This window comes from Myotis yumanensis, unplaced genomic scaffold (assembly GCF_028538775.1).
Source record: "Myotis yumanensis isolate MYYU_CA2020_CCGP unplaced genomic scaffold, mMyoYum1.0.hap1 SCAF_1, whole genome shotgun sequence".
In the NCBI taxonomy this organism is placed as follows: Eukaryota; Metazoa; Chordata; class Mammalia; order Chiroptera; family Vespertilionidae; genus Myotis; species Myotis yumanensis.
In genome coordinates, this window is record NW_027223752.1 from 65,508,054 (window position 1) to 65,531,967 (window position 23,914).

Sequence of the window (23,914 nt, forward strand, 5' to 3'; positions counted from 1 at the left end):
GTGGGGGCCGGCTGGTTTGCCCTGAAGGGTGTCCCGGATCAGGGTGGGGTTCCCGCTGGGGTGCCTGGCCAGCCTAGGTAAGGGGCTGATGGCTGTTTGCAGCTGGTCACACCCCCTTCAGGGTGGGGTCCCCACTGGGGTGCCTGGCCAACCTGGATGAGGGGCTTATGGCTGTTTTCAGGCTGGCCACACCCCCTTCAGGGTGGGGGTCCCCACTGGGGCGCCTAGTCAGTCTGGGTGAGGAGCTGAGCGTCATTTTCAGGCTGGCCTGTGACTGAAGCTCCCAGCCTCTCCTTTTTTTTTTTATTCTGGGATTTATTTACCTTTTATAATTGAAACTCTGTTGCCGTCACTGGCGCTCCCAGCTCTGAGGCCGCGGCTGGCTGAAAGCAGGTATCTGGGGTTTGTTTAGCTTCTATAATTGAAACTTTGTTGCTTTTGGAGCTGTTGCTTTCGGAGCTTAGAGCTGGGCCGCGGCAGGCGGGGAACCTTGGCTTCCTCCACCACTGGAGCAAGCAAGCCTCCTGCTCGCTTCAGCTGCATGGCTGCTGGCCGCCATCTTTGTTGGCAGTTAATTTGCATATCTCGCTGATTTGCCAATGGGAAGCGTAGCGGAGGTACAGTTAATTACTCTTTTTGTCTTTTATTAGATAGGATATATAGATGGTCCCAGCAGGAAACAAATGGCTGAGCCCAACCAAAAGCACAGGGCAAGGGAGAGGAGCCTGTTGATAATCTATACAGGTGAGCCTCCTGGGACCGAGAGCAGGTGGGAAGTCTGCAGACAGACGTGGAGGGGCAAGAAGACATCCAGTCCAGGAATATTCTCTCCATCAAAGTAAACACCCTCGGTTCTTCATTCACTCTTTGGTGCCCAGGGTCTCCATTGGTCTCTATTGGTCTCCACACCTCATCTCTAATTTAAAATATGGGGGGAAGAACACCGACAATGGCATACTTTATTATTTCTGTTCTAGGAATCTTGGAGCTTAAGTGACCTTAGATGGGTGCTTGAGAGTCCTTGGATACTAAAGACCCTCAAACAGACTCAGAGCTAGGCACTGAGTCATCACAGGCAGCTCAGTGCCTGGCTTTCTTATTATGTATTGACTCCCTCTCCCTGCAATCACACAAAGGAGAGACAGAGAAGAGAAAGAGAGGAAAAGAAAGGAGGGAGGTAAGGAGAGAGGGCGGTAGGAAAGAAGGAAGGGAGGACAGAAATATGAGTATTATGTATGTATGCAAACATGTTGCCCCCAGTATTTTTACCCATCTATTTTCCTAAATTGAAGAACAGATATTTTCTTAGAAACAATATTGTTCTTTAAAAATGAGTGAAAAGACATTTCTAAGAATTAAGTTTTCTACATGATCCAAATAAAGCAAAAGTAATTAAAGAAGAAAGGAAGTATGAGTTTAGATGGAGGTGAGTCTCTGGAGAAACATTGTGGCATAAAGGAAAGCACGTGGTTGCTGCAGTCAGACAGACCTGGGTGCTAGCTCCGCCCACCGCGGCTGTGGGGATCACAGGGGGCTTTGTGAGCCTCACTCTCTTCATCAACAGGGATGATAATACCTCCCTCCCATGATTGTTAGGAAGGTGAAGTAAATGAATGTGAAGCACCTAGTCTCCCATATGTCATGCAGCAGGCATCTAATAAATGCCAATTACCTTCTCCCTCCTCCCTTTTATTGGAAGTGTTTGCTAAGTGAGGAGAAGGCCGGTCTACCTGCATTGAGATGAGCATCCATCTAAACATGAGCTGTAGCAATTAACAACTGTCTTGCCAGAAAGCTTCCAACCTGTCCTACAGAAGCAGGTCTACAAAAATATACTGGAGGTTTCAAAAAATATAAATTAGAAATAATGAGAAATTCAAGGTTTTCTCCCTTCCTGTTGACTTAAGTTAGATTTTCCCTCTGCTTATTACTATCAGACTTGGCAGGTCCCTGTGGGCAGCCGGTCTGCACCATCTGTCTCTCTTGTGGGTTTTCCAGAATTATTTCTCAAGAAGTTTGCACGCATCTCTTCCAGCCATACTTAGCGTTAACACGGCCCAGACTCTCGGGGGGGAGTCTGGTTTGGATAAGGGGGAACCCATTCAGAGATGGGAGTGGACATACCAAAAGGTACTATTCATCCCCAGCACAAATGCTGGGGGGGGCCAATGCAGATTTTTGAAAAGGAAGGCCAAGGGGGGAAGACAGTTTTTGCAGGTATCAGCCCTTGCCAGCCCTGTACATCCTGAAAAAAGGAGATGGAAAAGCAACCTCCAGGAATGTGCTCGGTCTTTGCTTTAGAGACAGTCATACTGTTGCACAGAGAACTGCATGATTCCTTCCCTCTCACCCTCAACCCTGAACCTTAGCTATAAACCAGCCCCACGATCTTCATGGGGCTGCACATACTACTGTAGGCTTCCAGTGGAAATTAGAGTCTGTCGGTCCTCAGAATGCCGTGCTCTATTGCCCTCCACCTGGTGCATTTGACCTTGTCGAACACATTTGTTCACCACATGGCAAAAGCCCACATCCATTTCCATATCTTTCTCTTGTTTTCCTTTTCTCATCCCAGACACCTCTACCTGCTTCAGCTTCCTGAGAGTCTGGCTGAGGGCCAGCTGGCCAGCACCAGTGACTTGACCCAGACTTTTTGATAGAAGCCTCTGGCCGATGTCACATATGCCTTGTCTTCTGGTTCTTCCTGCAGATGAAAACGAATGCCTGAGCGCTCACATCTGCGGAGGCGCCTCCTGTCACAACACCCTGGGGAGCTACAAGTGCATGTGTCCCACCGGCTTCCAGTACGAGCAGTTCAGCGGAGGATGCCAGGACATCAACGAATGTGGCTCTTCCCAGGCTCCCTGCAGCTATGGCTGTTCCAACACTGAGGGCGGCTACCTGTGTGGCTGTCCACCAGGTTACTTCCGGATCGGCCAAGGGTAATTACTGCTACTTGCAGTCCTGGTTGGAAGCTCTCTTATTTATAGTGTAATCCAGCATATTTAACTGTTCTCAGAGAGCAGAGTTATACATTTTATAACCCTTGAGTTAATTCCAGTTAGCTCCATAGAGGCTGTAGGTTATTTTATTTGAAAGGGGGCATCTATAGTTCTGAAAATTTATAGAAGTCAAACAAAATAGTCTATCTCATTCTCCAGCTTGATCTACACATCTTGTTGGAAAGTGATTCATTTCTCAGGAAATACGGGGGCTGACCCGTGACAAAGCTGGGCTCACGTAGCACATTGTTGATTCCCTCTCTTCTTGGGCAAGTAGTATTCTGTCTTAACTTAAAATGCCATCTTGCCCAACGCCCAGTAGGATAAATCCAAAAGACACCTTTTGTGTGGTTTTAAAGTATATTTCACATTTTAGACTTAAATTTACATTAAAATGACCAAAATGAGTATTAAAATGAGAGCTGAAATAGTTATTACATTTTCCAGGTAAAATATTTCACTGCATTGAATGTATGTGAGTTGGGACAGGGAGGACCTCTTTTTATTTTACTCAGTGTTTTAAATTGGGTGGCAAGTTTTCAAAGTTTAGGTCTTTTTCCCTGCCGAGTTCATCTAGCCTTGGATGTCTGTCAAGTTTTTGGCTATCCTGTGAAGGATCTCAAGCTTTAATTTTTTAATTGGGAACACACAGACATTAAATGTGCAAACACACATATGCCCCTGCACACACACATATACACCCCCCACACAAAGTTAGTTACATATTTCCCAACATACACATACATGTATTTGTCAAGTTATTAACTTAGTGGCCTTTGATTTCTTGACACAAATGGCAAAAGAATGCTTGACGGGAAGCACACAGAATGCCAGCCACAGGACACAAATTCCCACATGTCTGTGTCGGCTCTCAGGAAACTCATTCTTTTTAAGTTTAATGCCAGAGCCATTTTCCTAGCAAAAAATTGTGACACTCCACACTGGCTTCTGGCCACTGGGGTTTCATAGTCACACTTCTTGTAAGTGGTGTTGCAGGGATATGAAAATCCTGGGAAAGAGTCCTGAGAAAGGAACCAAAGCCTGCAAATTTGGGGTTTGCCTGTCAATAATGGAATCATTGTGTGAATGTACACACACACACACACACACACATACACACGATGAGCATTTATCATTTCATTCATTATTATTATTTCTACACATTTCATGTTTGCAAGATAAAGAAAGAAGAAAAGGGCTCTGGCAGCATTGCAAAAAATGGTAGGAATCTGTATATTGAATCTTCTTTTATTGATTGAGAGCAAGAGAGAGAAACATTGATTTGTTGTTCCACTTATTTTTGCATTCACTGGTTGATTCTTGTATGTGCCCTGACTAGGGATTGAACCTGCAACATTAGGGTATCGGGATGATACTCTAACCAACTGAGCTGCCTGGCCAAGGCCTATATTGAATCTTAACGGCATAAAGGAAGATGGGTTATAAGGAGTAGGCCAGCTAATACAGAAAAAGAGATAAATAATATATGGTCTGCATTTTGACCCATTGTGCCCATTTATATACAGTTTTGGCTTCTCTATGAATCACTAGAGGGATAAGACCAGGCCCCCAAAATAAAGATTCTGTTTGAGTCATTCAGATATTTCAACACATTTTGAAAGGGGAGCCCACTAAGTACATTCCAAGTGGCCTATGAAATAGCAGAATAAGAAAACAAGGTACTTGTGAAACATGCAAGCCTCCGATCATAATCTGGCTTTGATAACTAAAAGGCAAAGAAAAACAGCTGAACTAGTTCTCTCTTGGGCAATGGGTTTGTTTGTCCAGCCTCACATGAGTCAGAGCCAATGGCCCTAGTGGTTTTGAATGACTTGAAACAATTTCCCACAGTTGAGCAAGCTCTGATACATGTGTTTTATACGTTGCATATCTTCCCAATTTATTCCAAAGTCAACCTCAAGTATCACCTAAGAGCTTTCTTCCTATTTTCAGTAGCTTCAGCCAAAGTCAGAGGTCAAATAATAGGAGAGATTGCTAAAAAGCTGGAGCTATGAAGGGTGGATGGTGGTGGTGATGGAAGTGGAGGTGGCAGTGATGGCATGCATTAGTTGGGAAGAGGGCAAGGAACTGAACAGTGATGTCTTATACTTGTCTCACTCCCGTGGAACCACTTTCATAAAAACAAGACTTTTATTTAACCTCCCAAATCGCATGGTCTTTCCAAGACAGGAGGAAAACAACACTCCATGTCCCTTCCCCATGTAAGTACAGCAAATCGCCTGCCACATTAGGCTTAGGGAACAAAGGGGCAAATCAATATTCAAAATAGAGCCCTAAGAGAATGGAGAAAAATCAATAAACCAAGCAGCTGGGAGTAAGAGGGCAACCACAGAGGACTTCAATATGATTCTCAGAACCGTCCAATCACCCAATGGACATATAGTCAAGGGCTGAATGTCTCCAGGTTTCACCAGAATTCTCATATCACCTCCCTGTGACCCACTTCTAATAACAAATGTCTGTGCTCCCTTTGCGTTCTCCCACAGGCACTGTGTATCTGGAATGGGCATGGGCCGAGGAGGCCCAGAGCCACCTGCCAGCGGAGAAATGGATGACAATTCCCTCTCCCCAGAGGCTTGTTATGAGTGTAAGATCAACGGTTACCCGAAACGGGGCAGGAAACGGAGAAGCGCCAATGAAACAGATGCCTCCCACATCGAGGTGGGTACAGAGTGGTGGCTCCTGATGTCTCCTAGTGCAGAAGGGCCTTCCAGGTTCCTGTGGTTTCCTCTAAGGATGCTCCACAGTGAGCAAAGGCTCCCCAGGGAAAAAATCCAGACATTCCCCGAGCTCTAGGCTGCATTTTACAAGAGTCTGTGGGGCTCTCTGGGCTTTCTTGCTGCCTTTAGGGAGTGGCCATTCGAAGGTTTTCACATACTTGCTCATTTCCTCTGTCTCGCCAAAAAGAAAGTCAAACACCCACCCAGAGTCTGCTGAAAGGACAAGGTCTGAACCAGGACAGCCAGTGGGCAGAATAGTGAAGTGACATAGTGCTTCCTACACAGGGACGCCAAGTTCTGAAGCTAGAGGCTGCTCTCCTGAAAAGAGCCATGTGGAGTGTGAGGGAACTTGGATTCTAGACAAGAACAACATGGAGCTCAGGCATCCTGGTTTTCTTTGCCTACGGCTGCCGCAGCCTTTCAGTCAACTCAGAAATGCACAGATATTCACCCAGACCTCTGGCTCCCGGCCCTGAGAATCTAGCACATCTGGTCCCAGAGAGGCAAGCAAGAAGCCAGGTGCAAAGCATTGAATATTAGCAGATCATCAGAGTCAGGAAGTAGGTTCATAGGTGTGTCCTTCGGAGGGAACGGTTTTGCATCCGTGAACAAAATTGAAATAGACTGGTTCTTTCTTAAGCATCAGTGCTGTAATGCATCCGCTGTGGTTTAGGAAATGAGATAATCTTTAGAAAGAAAATACTCTATTAAAACAGTGGTTCTCAGATTTGAGTGTGCATCTGAATTATCTTGAAGGCTTGTTAAAATGGATTTCTGGGAGACACCCCCCGGGGCTTCTGATTCCGTCCCCCTGGGGTGGCACCAAGAATTTGCCTTCCTAACAGATTCCCAGGTAATGCTGAGGCTGCTGGTCCAGGGCCCACACTTGGAGGCCCACCCCCTTAAAAGACCTACAAATACAAGTGATTTCAACCTGACCTTCTTCTTGACCTAAGTGTAATATTTTTAATATTATAAATATGTGCCAACTTAACACCTGTGGTTTTAAAAATGTGCTTTATGAATATGCTTTTTCAATATAGTTTATACAATCTGAGAAGAAAGTTGTATCAGTGTGAGAATCACATCAATTTTCCTTTATAATGGGAAACAAGTGCCTTTCTACAGTTTATTTAACACACTGCATGTGTCTTTTCAGGATCAGCCAGAGAAAGAAGCCAATGTGAGTCTTGCAAGTTGGGACGCTGAGAAGATAGCCATGTTTACTTTCAATATTTCCCATATCAGCAACAAGGTCCGAATCCTAGAACTCCTTCCGGCTCTTACAACGCTAACGAATCACAACAGATACTTGATTGAATCTGGGAATGAAAACGGTTTCTTTAAAATCAACCAAAAGGAAGGGATCAGCTACCTCCACTTCGCAAAGAAGAAGCCAGTGGCTGGAACCTATTCATTACAAATCAGCAGCACTCCACTTTATAAGAAGAAAGAACTGAACCAGCTAGAAGACAAATATGACAAAGACTACCTCAGTGGTGAACTGGGTGATAATCTGAAGATGAAAATTCAGATTTTGCTTCATTAATTCACCATCCAGAGACCCAATAATTAAAAACCAAAGATAGATAGGTAGAACTGAATTTTCCCCCCAATCAGAATTTTATATCATAGGTACAATCTTTCACCACATCAATTTCTATAAATAAGCACTATTCTTGTATTACCAAAGCAAGGTACAGGAGACTACCCTAGTTCAAAACAACCACTTTCTCAGGCTTCTCATGTGTGTAGCGAAGCTACCCTGACATATGTGTTGATTCTTGAAAACTGAGATGTGTATTTCCACTGGGGGCTGGCCATCCACGCTCACGTGCCATCCTTCCAGCAGACATACGGGAATGTGCTTTCAATTGTTGGACTTCTGTTTTTTTTCAGACTTTAAAACTTTGCTTCTCCAAATAAAAGTACTAGGTTGGCCATTTCTAATATCTACTTGGTGCTAGTAAATTCTCAGACTAGATTCATAAATGCACTGTAATATTTACACAACTTAGAAACCAAATTCCAACTATTCAGCTCAAATACTTCATTAATTTCAATCAACCAAAGTTAGTTCAGTAGCTTCTCTCAGTTATGAGTATAATACATTACATGTAAATTAAGTGTGTGTATACTGTAATCGTGCTATTTTTATCATTGAAACATTTATAAACTAGAATAATAATACCCTTAACGTGAGGGTTTGTAATGGTGCTTATTAAGACCAAAGACTTGTTAAATGTGTACACCAAGTGGTATTGAAATTTCTGTGACTGGCCCGCACGTGCATGGAGGTCTAGGAGGACCAAGAAACAGCCTCAGCAGCCAGAACATCACCAGTGCATCCTTCATCACACCTGTGCCGTCTGCCAAGATGACCCTTGGTCATTCATGTCCACAAGGGGTCCATGTCATAAATGTCACAATAAAACAGTCTCTTCTTTTTTTTAGTGTACCCCTTGATTTTGTGTTCTTGCATGGATGTGGGATTGGAGGGGCCATTCTGGAGGCTAAATAAAGTCTCCTGAATTTGAATTATCCTGGGTCTGTTACTTACAGCTTCTAAAGGTGCCAAATGTATAACCACTATGAGCATACTTAACATATTTGAGTCAGTCTCTTGTTTCATAATTCATTAAAGACAGCAGCGTTATTTCTCACCAGTGAGAGATTTAGATGGGAGCATCATTTCTAAAGCATGACCTAATTACTCCAGTGACTTAAACTACTAGATTTAAGTGCTTTAAAAATCTCAAGTTTAGTCATTGTCTTAGAGCACATGCATTTCATTACAAAAGATTTATCATGCCCCCTTTCCTCAAATATATACACAGTATTGGCAAACCTTAGGTGTTCCATCACTCTTTTCCCCCTAAACATCTGTTGTTAGTACTAGTCTAATTACAAAGGGATAATTCCAAATTGAATCCAATTGAAGGCTATTAATCTTGTTTTCTGAATGTCATAATTTGAAAACGAAGTTTTGTTTTAAGTGCAATATGGAATCGTTGACAATTAAGCTCATTCAAATGATATGAAATGATTTTTAAAATACCAGGAAGGTGAATGGTAGTGAGAATAAGGTGAATGAGCTTGCCACAAGAAGGGAGGAGAAACCGAACAGGACTCAAACAAATCCTCTCAAAATCTGTGGACAGCTAAAGAAGATGAAACAGGCATGTCTCAGGAGACAAAACCAGGATCACTGGGAGTGCCATTCAGTTTAGCACTTACCTGCCTTGTTCTGGAGCTTCCCTCAGACAATGGGTTTCCTTGCAATGTGGTGACATCCCTGTCACTAGCTGGATGGTTTCAGTCTAGGCATAATGTTGGCCAATGGACGAGAATGCTTTCTTCTATCTGAACATTTTTTAAAATATATATTTATTTTTTTAATATATTTTTATTGATTTCAAAGAGGAAGGGAGAGGGAGAGAGATAGAAGCATCAATGATGAGAGAATCATTGACCGGCTGCCTCCTGCATGCCCCACCAGAATCGAACCTGGGACCCTTTAGTCCACAGGCCAATGCTCTATCTACTGAGCCAAACTATCTAGGGCTACCTGAACATTTTAAAGTATTTTTCATATCTCTTATTTTGCCATCCAAAAATCCTTGCTCAGAATAGGTGCTCAATAGAGATGAGTTGAATAACTATTTTGAAAAGGACTTGTATCTTGGTTAGGAAGTTAAATTTATGACTCAAAATTTCCTTCTAACTCTGCGCCTATGGCTCTGTGATGGAAGTGTGCTAAAATTATTAGGGAAGAATATATAGCATATGGTAAACGACAGTTTGCATATACGGAAAATGTCTTTGGTAATTTAACCAGAACTGCATTATATTCAATAACGGATTTTCTTTCTAACAAACAACAGAAGAAAATAGAGTTGGCACATAGTAGATCACTTTGATATTTTTAATAGTCTCAGTCTGGATTTTATTTATTTCAGAGCCAACAATTTTCAACGGCATATTTTCCATGTTTCTGACTGTAACAAAACATTTTCCTCATTGTTCCATTGTAAATATTCCTCTTGTTGGAACCATCTTAATCCCGAGACTTAAACCTGTACCTTTTAATTGTTTGTGACCTTTCAATTTTACTTTCAATGATTGAAGAACTTGGTTTTGTAAATCGCTCAGAAGCTTGAAAACGTCTTTTCTCTACCCCCAGCCCATTTCATTTGCCAATAATTACTTTGTAAGTAGGGTTGAAGTGAACTCAGCTGGCCTTGTGAAATGTTAAACTTGCACAAACAACTACATTTTTATTCAACAAATAGCACTTTACTCAGCCAAAATTGCTTTGGACATTGCCATTACAAATACTGTTACCCTTCAGAAATCATGTTTGTAAATTAGATGAGCCAAAATAAAGGACAATTAAGTTGATACCATATTATATACTTAAAAGTCATATACCTATAAACTCTTAGAGATTTTAAAATCACCCTCAGCTTTGTCCATAGAATGTACTTTTTTCTGATTTAGCTATAATTCTTAGAGATATATTAGAAATGTGATTATTAAATTGTTTAAGGACATTGTTTTTAAATGCTAGCAGATTATTACTGGGAGAGAGATTTGTTTTCACATACATAGCTGATGACAGTTATTTCCCTCTTGCCAATTTTTTTTTATTGATTAAGGTATTACATATGTGTCCTTATCCTCCCATTGCCCCCCCCACTCGTGCCCTCCTCCTCCCCTCCCACCCCCCCCACCCCCCCGTTGTCTGTGTCCATTGGTTAGGCTTATATGCATGCATACAAGTCCTTTGGTTGATCTCTCCCCCTTACCCCCACCCTCCCCTACCTTCCCTCCGAGGTTTGATGGTCTGATCAATGCTTGCCAATTTTAAATAATGCTTTGTTTTTAAAAAGGGGGGACGGGGTGACTAATTTACTTCATTAAACTTGTGAGACCCAATGTGAGCCTAACTATGTATTGTTAAGAAAGGATTCTCAGTATTCTTCTGAGAATTAGAAACAAGAAGGCTGTGAATTTGATTTTGCAAATTTCCGTGTATCCATGACTGGGTTCACTTACAGGGTTGGGTCTCAATGAAAGGTTCTGACGTTCTCACAAATGTCTGTGTAAACATGAGGGTCTTGTGCATTTGACATCCGACATACATTTGGCAGGTCCTGGCAATATCACAGAATCTGTTATTTCAACTAACTGCTAATGATTCCAAAATGGCTTTTTTGGCAAACAAAATCAGAAACCTCCTTTTAGGACACGGGCTGTTTTGCATCCTTGATTTAAGCCTGAATTATGACCTCTGCAAATGGATGTCAGTTTCATTTTTACCCTTGGACAGTGGAAGGTGCATCCTTTTTAACTGAGGGAACTCAGTGCAGCTCAACTCCATGCTCTCTGTCCATTGTCATTTTCGTTCCATGTAAAGTAATACTCATTGTTATTTTTGATCCCCGTGACTTTTCCTATTTCATGAATAAATGCAGCAGTAACCTCTCTCTGCTCCCTTTGGCCTCTTAAGGGTTGGGTATAGTGTCAGCTAGCGTATTTCTGAAATCCTAGCTCAGGTTCGAAGTTAAGCAGCACCGAGATAGAAAAGGTTAGCAGAAAGCAGCTGCTCTGTTCAGCAGGTTCTGAGTCATGTCCATACCCCACCTGATGCGGGCTTTGCAGCTGCGCGGCGAGTTGTAGAAATCAGAATAGGTCTGGTTCCTTTTTAAAATTCTCTCTGGGGGAAGACTGAAATCAAACCTAAATGATTCCGCTTTTGCCTCTCCTGGAAATAGAGACATTTGAAAACATCCTGATGGTAATCACTGATCCCGGGGAGCCCACCAGCTATTGAGAGAAAGAGGGCACAGGCCTGTGTTGTTGTGTCTGCGTGGTAAGCCCGCTCTGGGTGCTCCCAACAGCTCTGCCAGGTAAAAGGCCAGACCTGTCCCGAAAGATTAATGGGACCCTCACATGTCAGGATTTCAAAGCCTGGCAGGCTGGATTGGGTTGGTGTCTCTGTATTTTTATTGCTGCATGAAATCACGGTCATGTGTTGTTCAGCCTTTCTGTCTTCAGTTGCTCCTCATTTAATCCCTTCAGCATGTTCACTGAACCTCTCCGGGCCAGTCCTGTGATCCAACTCCAGTGATCCCAGGTAGGGGAACAAGCTCCTCCAGGGCCCGCTGCTTCCTGCACGTTTGTAGATTGACCACAGCAGGCTCACCTGTGGGTCCTTCACAGTCATCAGTGAACCCAAGAGTCCGTCCACTGCAGAGCCAGCTTCCCAGGAGCACATGGCTCCCAATCGTGCCCAGTGGGTCCAACCCCACCCATACTGGCCCCACATCCCCTGGAAAAGGGCATGGAAGTGGGGCCACCATTCTTAAAGGCTGATGCTCTCTGTCTCAAGTTTTTATTTCCTCAGGGTCTGCGATTCCTGGTTCACAGAATTTTGACTTCTTGTCTTAGAAGAAGGTTTTCTGAGAGTTCAGTCGGGTCCTGAGGTCCCCAGGCGCTCTTGGTCCAGAGTCCCGACTCTGCAGGGAATCTGAGGTCAGATAGCTCTGTCCAGGGCGTATTCCCTAAATTATTCAGCCAGGGCAACTGGATGTTTCTGAGTCTTGTTTTCCTCATCAGTATTTTAGGGTTAATGATAGCACCTTCCCTAGATGCTCCCAGGGATCAGTATTGCCTGCGATAGGTAGATGGTAGATACATAGATATTTAAACATCTAACACCTCTAGTTTAAAAAGCACTGTGAACAGTGTTCTTCTGAATCTCACCTCAATCCTCGGTAATTATAATCTGCATTGTGCATGAGTGCAGGTGTCTTGCCAAAGGTCTCTCTCCTTAAAGAGGTATGACTGAGACTAAAAGCCCCAGAACTTCTGATGACATAGCACTTACTCATTTCACTGTGCATGTCCAAAGAACAAATAAGATACAATATATGAGAGAGGGAAAAGGACCTGTAAAGCTACAATTACACTTGTGAGTTAAGATCCAGGCTCCTCTCTGCTCTTCCAGCTACAGAATGAACACGAAGGAAAGAATTGGGTCGCACCTTGCTCAGCCCCTTTCTTCCCCCAGTAAATGCTTGTCACTGCTGCCTCCTCGGTGTCATTTGAGAGCTCAGGTGACAAGAATCTGCTTTGTCCTCATAGCTCCATTGCCCTGCTCAGGGCCTGGCACACAGTTGGCACTGACTATGTGTTGAATGGATCTACGATTGAGATTGGAAGAAGTAAAAATACAAGTGAAAATAGGAAAAACCCATACAGAAGAGCAAGTCATTTCTTCTCTCTGTTGTGTGACCTCTTCCTCTCCTCCCGTTTCTTTGTTTTCCTCAACAAATATTTTTTGCGCACTTTCCTTGTGCCACCTGCATGAAGCACTAAGGACAAAGGTGAAAGAAGCCAGGTTTCTACCCTACAGGAACTTTAAAACAAGGGGGTGCCGAGCAGTCTCTCCCAGTTGTATGTTTGGTGGGAACATGATTAGACTTGGCAGGCTTCTGAAGGAGAAGGCAGGGTAGGTGTCCTCACATCCCACCATCCTAGGAGACAGGGGCAAGATATGGCTCTGGAGTAGATTCACCTTTGACATCTAAAAGACCCATGTCTAGATCTTTATGAGTCATCAAAATTAGAATCAGCCTTCTACCGCACATAGTGCTGAAACATGGCAATTTTCAGTGGTGAATGCACTTTTAGAGTTAGATTCCTGTGTTTAAATGAAACTTACCCTAATTAAATCTAACATATAAACTATAAGCAGAGCTGCTTGGGTTAAAGCAGAGCTGGAGAGCCTGGGGTCTCTACTCACTGCCTCCGAAACAATTTTTATTGAAATTACAACTGAAAGGTCCTTTAGAGTTTCATTGATTCTACAAATGTAAGACAAATATAATGTATAAAGTTAATTTTAAATGTTGACACAAACCCTAAGCCCATGGTTCTTAAATAAGGGTGTTATAAACACATGCCAAATGATGAAGTTATAAATATTTTCATAGTATTAACATAAGGCAGAAACTGACTAGATGCTCACTGACCCTACTTTTCACTCTCAGGTCCATAAAAGGACATTCCCTAACTTCCTCTGCAGTTAGGCTGTGGTCTGGTAATGGATTCTAACCATTGATATGTCAGGAGAAGTGCTATACGCCATTTCCAGGTCTAGCAAAAAAATACATTGCCCTGGCCAGGTAGCTCAGCTGGATAGAGTGTTGCCCCCATATGCCAAGGTTTCCTGTTTGATCCCCAGTCAGGGCGCATGTAGAAATCAACCATGAATGCATAAATGGATGGGCCAACAAATCAATGTTTCTCTGTCTCTCTCTCTCAAGTCAATCATCCACACTCACAAGGAATAAACATTATTGCATTAGCCACTGATATTTTAAAATTATTTGTTATATATCTGTTATATTTATACATTTATATGTATACTAGAGGCCTGATGCATGAAGATTTGTGTAAGAATAGGTCTTCCTTCCCCTGTCTGCCAGCACCGCCTTGGCTCTGCCTAGAGCCGCCTTCCGCCTCTCACCTTGTCACATCAATTTGCATATTCCCTCCTTATTGGCTGTGGGCACCTCCATCTTTATCCTGAAGTGATGGTTAATTTGCATATTACTCTTCTATTAGATAGGATTTATACATACGCATATTTGTCCAGGCTGTCTAGAGTCATTGTATTAGGGTAGTTTATATAGAGCCACTTTTTTCACTACAAAGACTTCACATGAACCTTAGCACCACATTAGAATGACTCAGGGAACTTTTGAAAACCCTGGTGTCTGGGCTGCTCCTCTGACTCATTGATTTAGAATCTCTGGAGTTGAGGCCCAGCCACGGTTGGTGTTGAGAGCTCTCCAGGGGACTCCAGTTTGCAGCCAAGGCTGAAACCCCTGCTCTTAGTCTCAGGCCTGTTGTGAACAGCCGCTTGGGGAAATTCACCCCATAGTTCTGAGATGCATTCCACCGCTGCTAACACTGCTGGTCTATATGTTATTGGATTATCACATGAACCTTGACATTTTCTGACTCTGCAAACTGTGTCTTTTCATTGGGGTATGGGGTGCAGCATCAGTAGGGAGCAATCAAGCTGCAGTGAGGTGTGGATGTCGCCAGGTGGTTGCCTAGATTCATTGACCTACCCTATCACTGTCATGCATGCTAGCCTTTCGTCAAGACTGTAATTTTTGCCTCCAGATTGGGTAGTTCTCAGTCTCAGGGAACCAACATCTCTAATGTGAAGTCTGTTTATAGGAAAACATTGTGGAAGCCCCCTAAAAATATCTAAAACAGAACTATGGTCCAGTTAACTCAAATTTCCCCATACAACCTTACAAAACTGGAAAAGGTAAATTCGTTCTTCTGAAGTGATAGTTCTCCGGAGTAAAAATGGAAATTAACTTTTCCAGAAAGTATCAGTTTCTGCTAAGAGTGTGCAAGTTAATACGGTGGGATACGGGTCCAGGCCACCACCCAGCCCCTAACCTGACTCCAGGTTCTGTCACTGGGCCTTGTGACACTGGAATGATATAGTGCATTTGCCAGGAATGGCGCTGCGCTCTGTTACCTAAAATTTAAGCCTCTAATATGCCTTCCAAGGAGTTTTTTTGTTGTTGTTCAGAAAACCACAAAAGAAAAGCTGAAGTTGAAACAAGAACTACAGAAAAGTGGGATGTTGTTGCCAATATGAGAGTCAGAAAAAGGAACTTTAAAATATATTTTGAATAAGCATGCTCAACTGCATTTCCACGTACTTCATGTGTGAAGGACTATCTGATTACAGAGGACAAAAAGGATGTGACATAAAAAAATAATTCCAATTCCAAATAAGTTTAGTGTTTTATTACATTCAATGTATGTAATAAATATCCTATGCGAAATATAAAGAAAGACATCCATTTCAATCAAATGGGGCCTCAAAAAATGTTTGCCTCCTAATGGGTATTTATTCTTTATCTAATATCATCAGAATATTTGTCAGAAGAGGTTAGGAATTACATTTATATGTAAAAAGCATGTCAAACACTATCAGACTTGAAAGGAACTTCAACTGCCTCTTCAATAGTGGAGAACAGATTCTGTGTGATATTTTTTAAATAAGCTAAACTGACTTGAGATAATCCATTATTCCTTCGTTGCTCTTATACTTTAAAAATGTGTCCACTTTTTAAAAACACATTGACATAATTCCCAAAGACTCAACATACCAACCTGATGAGATGGTTGATCCTCATCAACTTAATATTTTATCCTGGGCCGAAATGCTTTAGCAACACCTCCCAACTTAGAGATTTCATCATACACCTCGTGTCTATAGCTTGTTTATAAAATATGAAGCAAGGCCACCTCCAGCATGGTTCCCTCACAGTCTGTTCCCAAAGACCTCAATAACCCGCCCCTCCCTTCCCTGTCTGGCTTCTGCTCCATTGGTTACAAACCACAAAAGGACTTTGATCCAAATAGATACGCCCATTTACTCACTGACTGAGTAACAAGTTTACACAAAAATACATTTTACAAGGTAGGGGGGTGGGAAGCAGAGGAAACTGGACCAGCAGGAGAGGGTCTTGGAGGAAGAGAATGAAGGGAGCTGTGTGATGGGGTGGGTGGTGGTGGCCCAAGAGGGGAAATCATCAAACAGGTGGCAAAGGAAGTTAGTTTTGCTTGTTTTAAACCAAGATAGTTAGGCTTTTAGTAAGTATTTATTGAGACCTTCTCTGTGTTTTGCACTGTGCTAAGCTTTATGGCAAATGCAGAAGGGGTCTGCGACATTAAAGCACTATGCAAGGGATTTAAAATCTAGTGACAAGATGAACACACATGAAGCCACTGCATGAGAGTGCTTGTACACACACACACACACACACACACACACACACACTACAGAGAAAACGTGGTTTCTACAATGTCCCACGAACTTCAGACGTATCTTATGTCTCATAACCATTCTGCAGAGTTAGGTACTGTTAACCCCTTCTCATCAATGGAGAGTCGGAGGCCCAGGGAGGGTGTGATCATCCCAACATCGCACAGCTAACAAGTGGCAGAGATGGATTCAGTCCTAAATTATCTAACTCTGTTTTCATCAGGGAAGATCTCAGTAGTTCAGTCTAATAAAAGTTTATTTCCTGCCTGAAGTCTACAGGTGTTCCTGGTTGGCTCTCCCGGGAGGTTATTGTCCAGGTGAAAACTCGGGAATCAAGGCCCCTTCCCCCTGAAGCTGTGCTATCCCAATGCCTGGCTTCCAAGCTTGTGGATGAAGAGGGAGGTGAGTGATGATGGCACGGGAGATACTGTAACAACCCCCTCCAGGCGCATTACAGATCACTTTCCCTTCATGGACCATAGTTTTCTTGGGAAATGGAGTGACTGGGTAGCTGTGTCCCAGAAACAACCTGCCCTGGTGGAAGGAGAGAAAATACCTTTGGCTGCCACCTATCTCTCTCCCTGCCACAAACCCCAAAGCCACTAAGTGTCACACTTCTGGGCCATATGAGGGAGAGCTAAATTATGTGGCGCTACATTACAGTTTCTGAAAAAAGTTCAGAGGAGTGGGAGGGCAGACGTTTGGAGGTTTGGAGCGGAAGGAAGGGAACCTGAGTAGGTGCTGAAAGTGGGTGAGGAAGACATTCTGGCTGAGAAGAACCAGAGCAAACATGCAAAGCTGGGAAGGTAAGGATGCATCACGGCCATGCTACGGGACCTAGCTACAAGGTGAACCACATGCAGTGGCATCTAAGCTGCCAGGGGAGGGCAGCTCTGAGAAAAGTAGAGCTTATAGTTGCCCTGGCAGTAAGCCCTATAAGCTCAGTTGGTTACAATGGTGTCCTAATACACCAAGGTTGCGGGTTCTATCACCGATCAGAGCACGTACAAGAATCAACCAATGAATGCATAAATAAGTGGAACAACAAATTGATATCTCTCTTACTCTCCTTTTAAATCAATAAAAAAAAAAAGTAGGGCTCGTAATTACTTTTTAGCTGATGCAGGCTGTATGCTTCCCAGGGACTGCTCAAAATGTAAACTCACACAGGCCAGGGACCATGTTTTGCATGCTGTGTTTTGCTATTCAGCACCCAGAACTTAGCAATGGCTCAGAAATGATGAGTTGTGTATGTTCTATGGACAAGGGTGGGCTTTTGAAAAATGCACCAAGAGGGGGGTATCCAAGGCCTTCCAGTTTCATTGTCAACCATGGGGCTTTTATAAAGTCCTTGACTCTTGTAACTTGTATCTTTTCCACAAAAGAAGCCTAAAACTTGGGAAGGGCGTATATAGCGGAGGTAGTGAAAGCATTTCCGTCAGGGACGCGGGTGAAAGCTTCTTGGAGCTGTGACAGCCATGCTGGGCTGTTTTATAGAGAGAATAACTTATTAAGGGCACCGACGTGGGCAAGCACAGAGTGGGCAGTAGGGCCAGATGGCAGGTACGGCTTGGAAAGTGAGGAGCAGGGTCATGAGGCTGTGGTCACAGAGGGGCTAAATACCTGCCCAGACCAGTTTGAATACAAGGGCTGTTTGCGGAGTGCTAACCCAGCAGGAGTGCACAGGATTGTCTCAGGTGGTGGGACAGATCAGGCCCTTTTCCGTCCTCGTTTACTACTACTTGGCCATTTGGCCAAGGCCCCTGATCTCCATGGGCATTTGCGCCAGAAGCTTCTGTCTCAGGCACTTGTTGAAAGAATGAGCTCCTGCGGGAGTGCAGGTGCCAGGCCTCAGCCAGGGGGAGGGAGGGAGTGGATTCAAGACACAGTGAGGGGAGCGTCCTGTTCCCTGCAGTTCTGCTGAGTGATCTAAGGAAAGTCTCCTCTCTCCTCAGCTCCATTTCCCACCTTTACGCGGTCTGCTGTGTATGGACACTGAGAAGACAGGGTTATAGAAGTTTGGGAAGACGAACAGGAAGAGGACCTGTGTAAGACCTTGGGGAAAGGAGGGAAAGGTGAAGCAAGTGTGACTGGGACTCAAAGTCCCTGGGATGGGTGACGTCTTAAGGCCTCAGTGGCCGTGGGATGCAGGACCCTGTGGGAAGGTGGGAGAAGTAAAAATAAACAGCTGAATGAATTGGGTGAGTGTGAAATTAGCAATTATACAATGCAGTTTTGCCTTGGTGGCTGAGAATAATAACATAGAAGAAAAGTAACATCTTTTAAGCTTATAAAAGACCACCAGGACCAAAGGCGGCGTCAGGAAGGGCGGTGGATCTGGGCAAGTTGGTGAGGCTTCTGTGCTTCAGCTGGCACAGCTGGGAAAGGAAGTGGTAAGGTTCTGCCTCAAAGCTGCCCTGGGTGACCTCCCACGTCCACCTGCCCCCCTTCTCCCTCCTCCGAGCCCATCCCCTGTGCTTCCAGCCATCAGATTCCATGGGAATCAATGACTTAGATGGCCCACCCCACGTCACTCTCCATTCTTCTGGTTTCTTTAAGGGACACAGAAAGGCTCCTGGTAAAAATATGGAACCCAAGGTTTGCTAATGGGGCATCTCCACCCCAATGTGAATCCCTTTTTGAGAGAACTGACGAAGGACTCTGTGCTCTAAGATTCAAGAAGTCCTACAGCTAAATCCCAGGCCGAGGTCTTGCACATTTGGAAAGATCTTTCCAGCTTGCAAAGTGTTGTTACGTGGGCATGTTCTCCCCTCCAGTGAAGGCGATAAACAACCCGATGAGCCCCAGGTCTGGCTGCTGCATGTTCCAAGGGAGGGGAGGCCTCCCTGACCACTCGAGGTGCCCCACACCCTGTATCCCTCCCTTTCTCACAACCACCAGACCCCCAGGGAGTGCTGGAGAAGATGAGCTAGTGCTCAAGGCTCCCAAGTCTGGGCAAGCCCCAGGCCACCTCCTCTGCCTCCCGACCACAGCCAGCTCAGAGGAGAGATGCTCCCAGCTCGGATCCGAGGCTGGAACCAGAGTCTCAGGAGAAGGGCCAAGCAAATTGGGTCAGACTTCTTTGCTGGGATGGGAGATTCCTTGGAGTGACTGGGTATGTGTCAGCTGCTAAAAGATTCCACTCTCCTTTCCCAGCTCCTAAGCCACCGCCCTCCCCATAGGGAGCGTCAGCTGCCAAGGAGCGCTGCTCTGCCCTCTGGCTGCTGTGGCACGTGTGCTCCATAGTAATGAGCATTGTTTATGGGGCCCTTGGAATGTGCCAGGCAGCGTGCTAACCACTTTGCAAATGTATCCGATTCACCAGCTCAGGATGTGAAATGAGCTCACATTCGAGCAAATGAACAGTAAATGCCTGTGCATCGTGTTATGTCTATGTAAGAGCCCCAAGGCCCCGGGAAGGCTTCGTCTGTCCAAAGGGTCAGTTTAGGTGAGTACAGCCTTAAGGCATAAAACCCAAACGTCACCTAGTCAGCCAAGGAGCCTCATCCTTTTTGGCTGTGGTCGCCACTGTCAGTGGTCACTGTTGGGATTCCCCAAAACCTGCCTAGAGACAGTCCCTCGATGAAATCAATGACCTGGTGTCTGCGGTGGCCTCTGCCCATTCCAGGAACTAGACCCTTCCAAACAGGCATTTCCAGCCATGGCAACAAGTCCAAAGCACTGTGGATGTCAGAAGTGCACCTGCTATGCTCCACTGTCCTCTGTCCATGTCACCAAAGGCAAGGGCCCTTAGACAAACACCAAGGGTTAGGGCTCGGCTCTTATTACACAGCGCTCTGAGTTCACACAGTTATTTTTCCCAGTTCAGCTAACCACCATGCTTCCTATGCCTGACAATGGTGTAGAAGGGACCATCTCTCCATACATAACAACAATTCCATTTCCTGTCTCAGTATGACCAAGCATGCTTTTCAGGGAATCACCCACCTTATTTGTGGGTTATCTTTTTAAATTCTCACACCCCTTTGTATTATTAGCTTCATTTCACAATTGAGAAAATAGTTAAATGATATAAAAGGCATCACTCAAGATCACACAGCAAATAAATGGTAGGACTGGGATTTAAACCCACATCTCCATCTCACTAAAGCATTTGTGGTTGGGGTGTCCATCGAAGATAAAGTCCAGGGAAGAGGCTCCTTAAGTAGGTAAATGTGTTTCTTTGTGGAGCCCTAGACCTGGGTAAAATGAGGAAAAACATGGGGAGCCAGTGAAGCTGAAAGCCCCCACCTAAGCTGCATTGGAGGAGATGAACAGCGAGTAGTTGGTGAGTAGCTAGGGCATGTCATACCACATGTAGGGTGTGGCAGTTTTGCACATGTGCTGGTGTTGGACTGTGGCCTGGCCTGACTCTCTTGCTAGGCCAATAGTCTGAGTTAAGAATACCCAGAGGGTAAATGTGAGAGAATCTAAAGGCTTGTGTGCCAGCTATGAGCCTGTGTCCATTCCTAAGCTGGTTTGGTTTTGTTGTTGTTGATGTTTTCTTTTTGCCTCAAACTCAGCACTAGTCACCTTGGCCATAATTGTCTCTACTCTGGGTCTGATACTTTTTGAACAGAAACACATGGGAATAAAGATTGTATCTGGTCTCACTTAAAAGTCATTTGGTTAAATGAACTTGACTTTTCCAGTACCATCCTGAATCTCCTTCTATCCCAACAAAGGCCCACCTTGATGAAACACTATCTGCTCCAAAGAAGTTCAGGTGGAAAATATTTGAACAGAAGTTAGACTTGAGTCTCAGGCAAGAGCCAAGTAGCTGATGGAGAAATCAGAGAGCAGAGGCTATGGGTACAGAGAAGAGAAGGAGCAGGTGGCTCTGAGGGAGACTCATATTCTGGGGTGACGGCAGAGGAATGTTAGCAGGAAGTAAGCTGGGAACCACCAAGCCAAAGCAAATACAAGATCCAAAGCTGCCCATATGGTCTATCCATAAGGAACATTGCCAAGAGAGAGCACAGCAGGGAGTAGAGAATGGAAGATTCACGGCACCTTGCTTAGCAGCCAACAACTGGCTGAGGTGGCGCCAGCAGGGCATTCTGGGCTCTACCTCTTGAGTAACTCAGATGGGGTGTTTCTGCCCCTTAGATCTGGGTACAAGAGGCTCAAATCCTATCTCCATCCCCAACCCTAGATTGAAATTAAATGCTGTCCCTAGGATTTCTTTGAAATCCTGAAGGTTTATATTATCACCATCTCCTCTGCCACTTAAGCTTCTACTTTCCAGCATGTTGTGCCTGTTGTGTGCCATATTGACCCACATATCAAACACAGTGCTCTCCCTCAAATTTCTAAACACCTCTGCCCTACTGCCTTCTAAAGTAGCCTTTGAAGGAGTTTAGCTTAAGGGGAGCTGGAGCAGAAGATTCCTCATGGTGATGTAAAGCAATTGATACAGATGGCAATGTTCTACCTTATTACATCTGCTTGCTTTGAACTTTTTCAAAGGGTGAATACTTTGCTACTACATGTGCTCAAATATATGATATCTGCTTCCTGAGAGTAGGCACGTGGGTTTTTATATAAGCACTAGAGGCCTGGTGCATGACATTTGTGCACTGGGGGAGAGGGGGAGTCCCTCAGCCCGGCCTGCACCCTCTCACAGTCAGGAACCCCTCAGGGAATGTCCACCTGCCAGCTTAAGCCCACTCCCCACGGCAGTCAAGGGGTCCTTAGTGCTGCCGCAGAGGCAGGAGAGGCTCCCGCCACTGCTGATGCACTTGCCAGCTGTGAACCCGGCTTCTGGCTGAATGGCGCTCCCCCTGTGGGAGTGCACTAACCACCAGAAGGCAGCTCCTGCATTGAACGTCTGCCCCCTGGTGGTCAGTGCACATCATAGTGACCGGTCATTCCACCATTAGGTAGATTTGCATATTAGAGTTTTATTATATAGGACTAGAGGCCCGGTGCACAAAAATTTGTGCACTTGAGGGGGTGGAGGGGGGGTCCCTCAGCCCGGCCTGTGCCCTCTCGCAGTCTGGGACCCCTCAGGAGATAACGACCTGCTGGCTTAGGCCTGCTCCCGGGTGGCAGAGGGCAGGCCCAATCCCTAGGTGCAGCCCCTGGTCGGGCTCAGAGCAGGGCTGATTGGGGAGTTGGGGCGCTGCCCCCTGTCATGCACAGAACAGGGCAGATCGGGAGGTTGCGATGCCACCCTCAGTCACGCTCAGGGTGGGGCCGATTGGGGAGTTGGGGCACTGCCCCCTGTCACACTCAAGGCAGGGTCAATAGGGAGGTTGCAGCACCACCCCTGTCACACACAGAGCAGGGCCCATCAGGGGGTTGGGGAGCTCCCCCCTGTCATGCACAGAGCAGGGCCCATCAGGGGGTTGGGGAGCTCCCCCCTGTCATGCACAGAGCAGGGCCCATCAGGGGGTTGGGGAGCTCCCCCCTGTCACACACAGAGCAGGGCGGATCAGGGGGTTGGGGCGCCGCCCTCTATCACCCACAGAGCAGGGCCGATCAGGTGGTTGGGGCGCCGCCACTGTCACACTCAGGGCAGGGCCGATGGGGAGGTTATGGCTCTACCCCATCACACACAGAGCAGGGCCTGTGTGTGTGTGGGGGGGGGGGTGCGGTTGGGGCGCCGCACCCTGTCACACACAGAGCAGGGCCAATCAGGGGGTTGGGACGCCACACCCTGTCACACACAGAGCCGCAGGGCAATCAGGGGGTTTGGGCGCTGCCCCCTGTCATGCTGATCTGGTGCCAGGAGGCCTCGTGGCTCCGCTGATCCCGGTGCTGGGAGGCATATTACCCTTTTACTATATAGGATAGAGGCCTGGGGGCCAGCTGGTTTGCCCTGAAGGGTGTCCTGGATCAGGGTGGGGGTCCCCACTGGGATGCCTGGCCAGCCTGGATGAGGGGATGATGGCTGTTTGCAGCTGGTCACACACCCTTCAGGGTGGGGGTCCCCACTGGGGTGCCTGGCCAGTCTGGGTGAGGGGCTGAGGGCTGCTTTCAGGCTGGCAGTTGTTGACTGAAGCTCCCAATCGCTCCTTTTTTTTCCTCTTTTTAAAATTTTATTCTGGGCCAGCTTTAGCTCTGGCTCTAGCTCTGAGGCTTCGTATCTGGTTTGTTTGCCATTCTATAATCAAAACAAAACAATGTATAACTTTGTTTAGCTTCTATATTTGTTAGAATGTTTCAAACTGCCAGCTCAGAAGCCGGCAAGTCAGGCGGGAACGTTGGAGTCTGCAGTCCCTGGAGCAAGCAAGCCTCATGTTTGCTTCCAGCTCCCTGGCTGCCGGCCGCCATCTTGGCTGACAGTTAATTTGCAT

General features: G+C 45.4%; 1 protein-coding gene across 1 annotated transcript in view; it reads left to right on the top strand.

Annotated features, from left to right (window-relative positions):
• The window catches only part of FBN1 (fibrillin 1), a 230,076-nt gene extending 221,875 nt beyond the window's left edge, over positions 1 to 8,201 (top strand). Inside the window, exons 64-66 of the mRNA XM_070423353.1 lie at positions 2,711 to 2,942; positions 5,510 to 5,684; positions 6,903 to 8,201. Coding sequence (XP_070279454.1) covers positions 2,711 to 2,942; positions 5,510 to 5,684; positions 6,903 to 7,292 — 797 coding nt within the window. The 3' untranslated portion in view covers positions 7,293 to 8,201. The remainder of the gene's footprint in view (positions 1 to 2,710; positions 2,943 to 5,509; positions 5,685 to 6,902) is intronic.
• Positions 8,202 to 23,914: the final 15,713 nt, after the last annotated feature.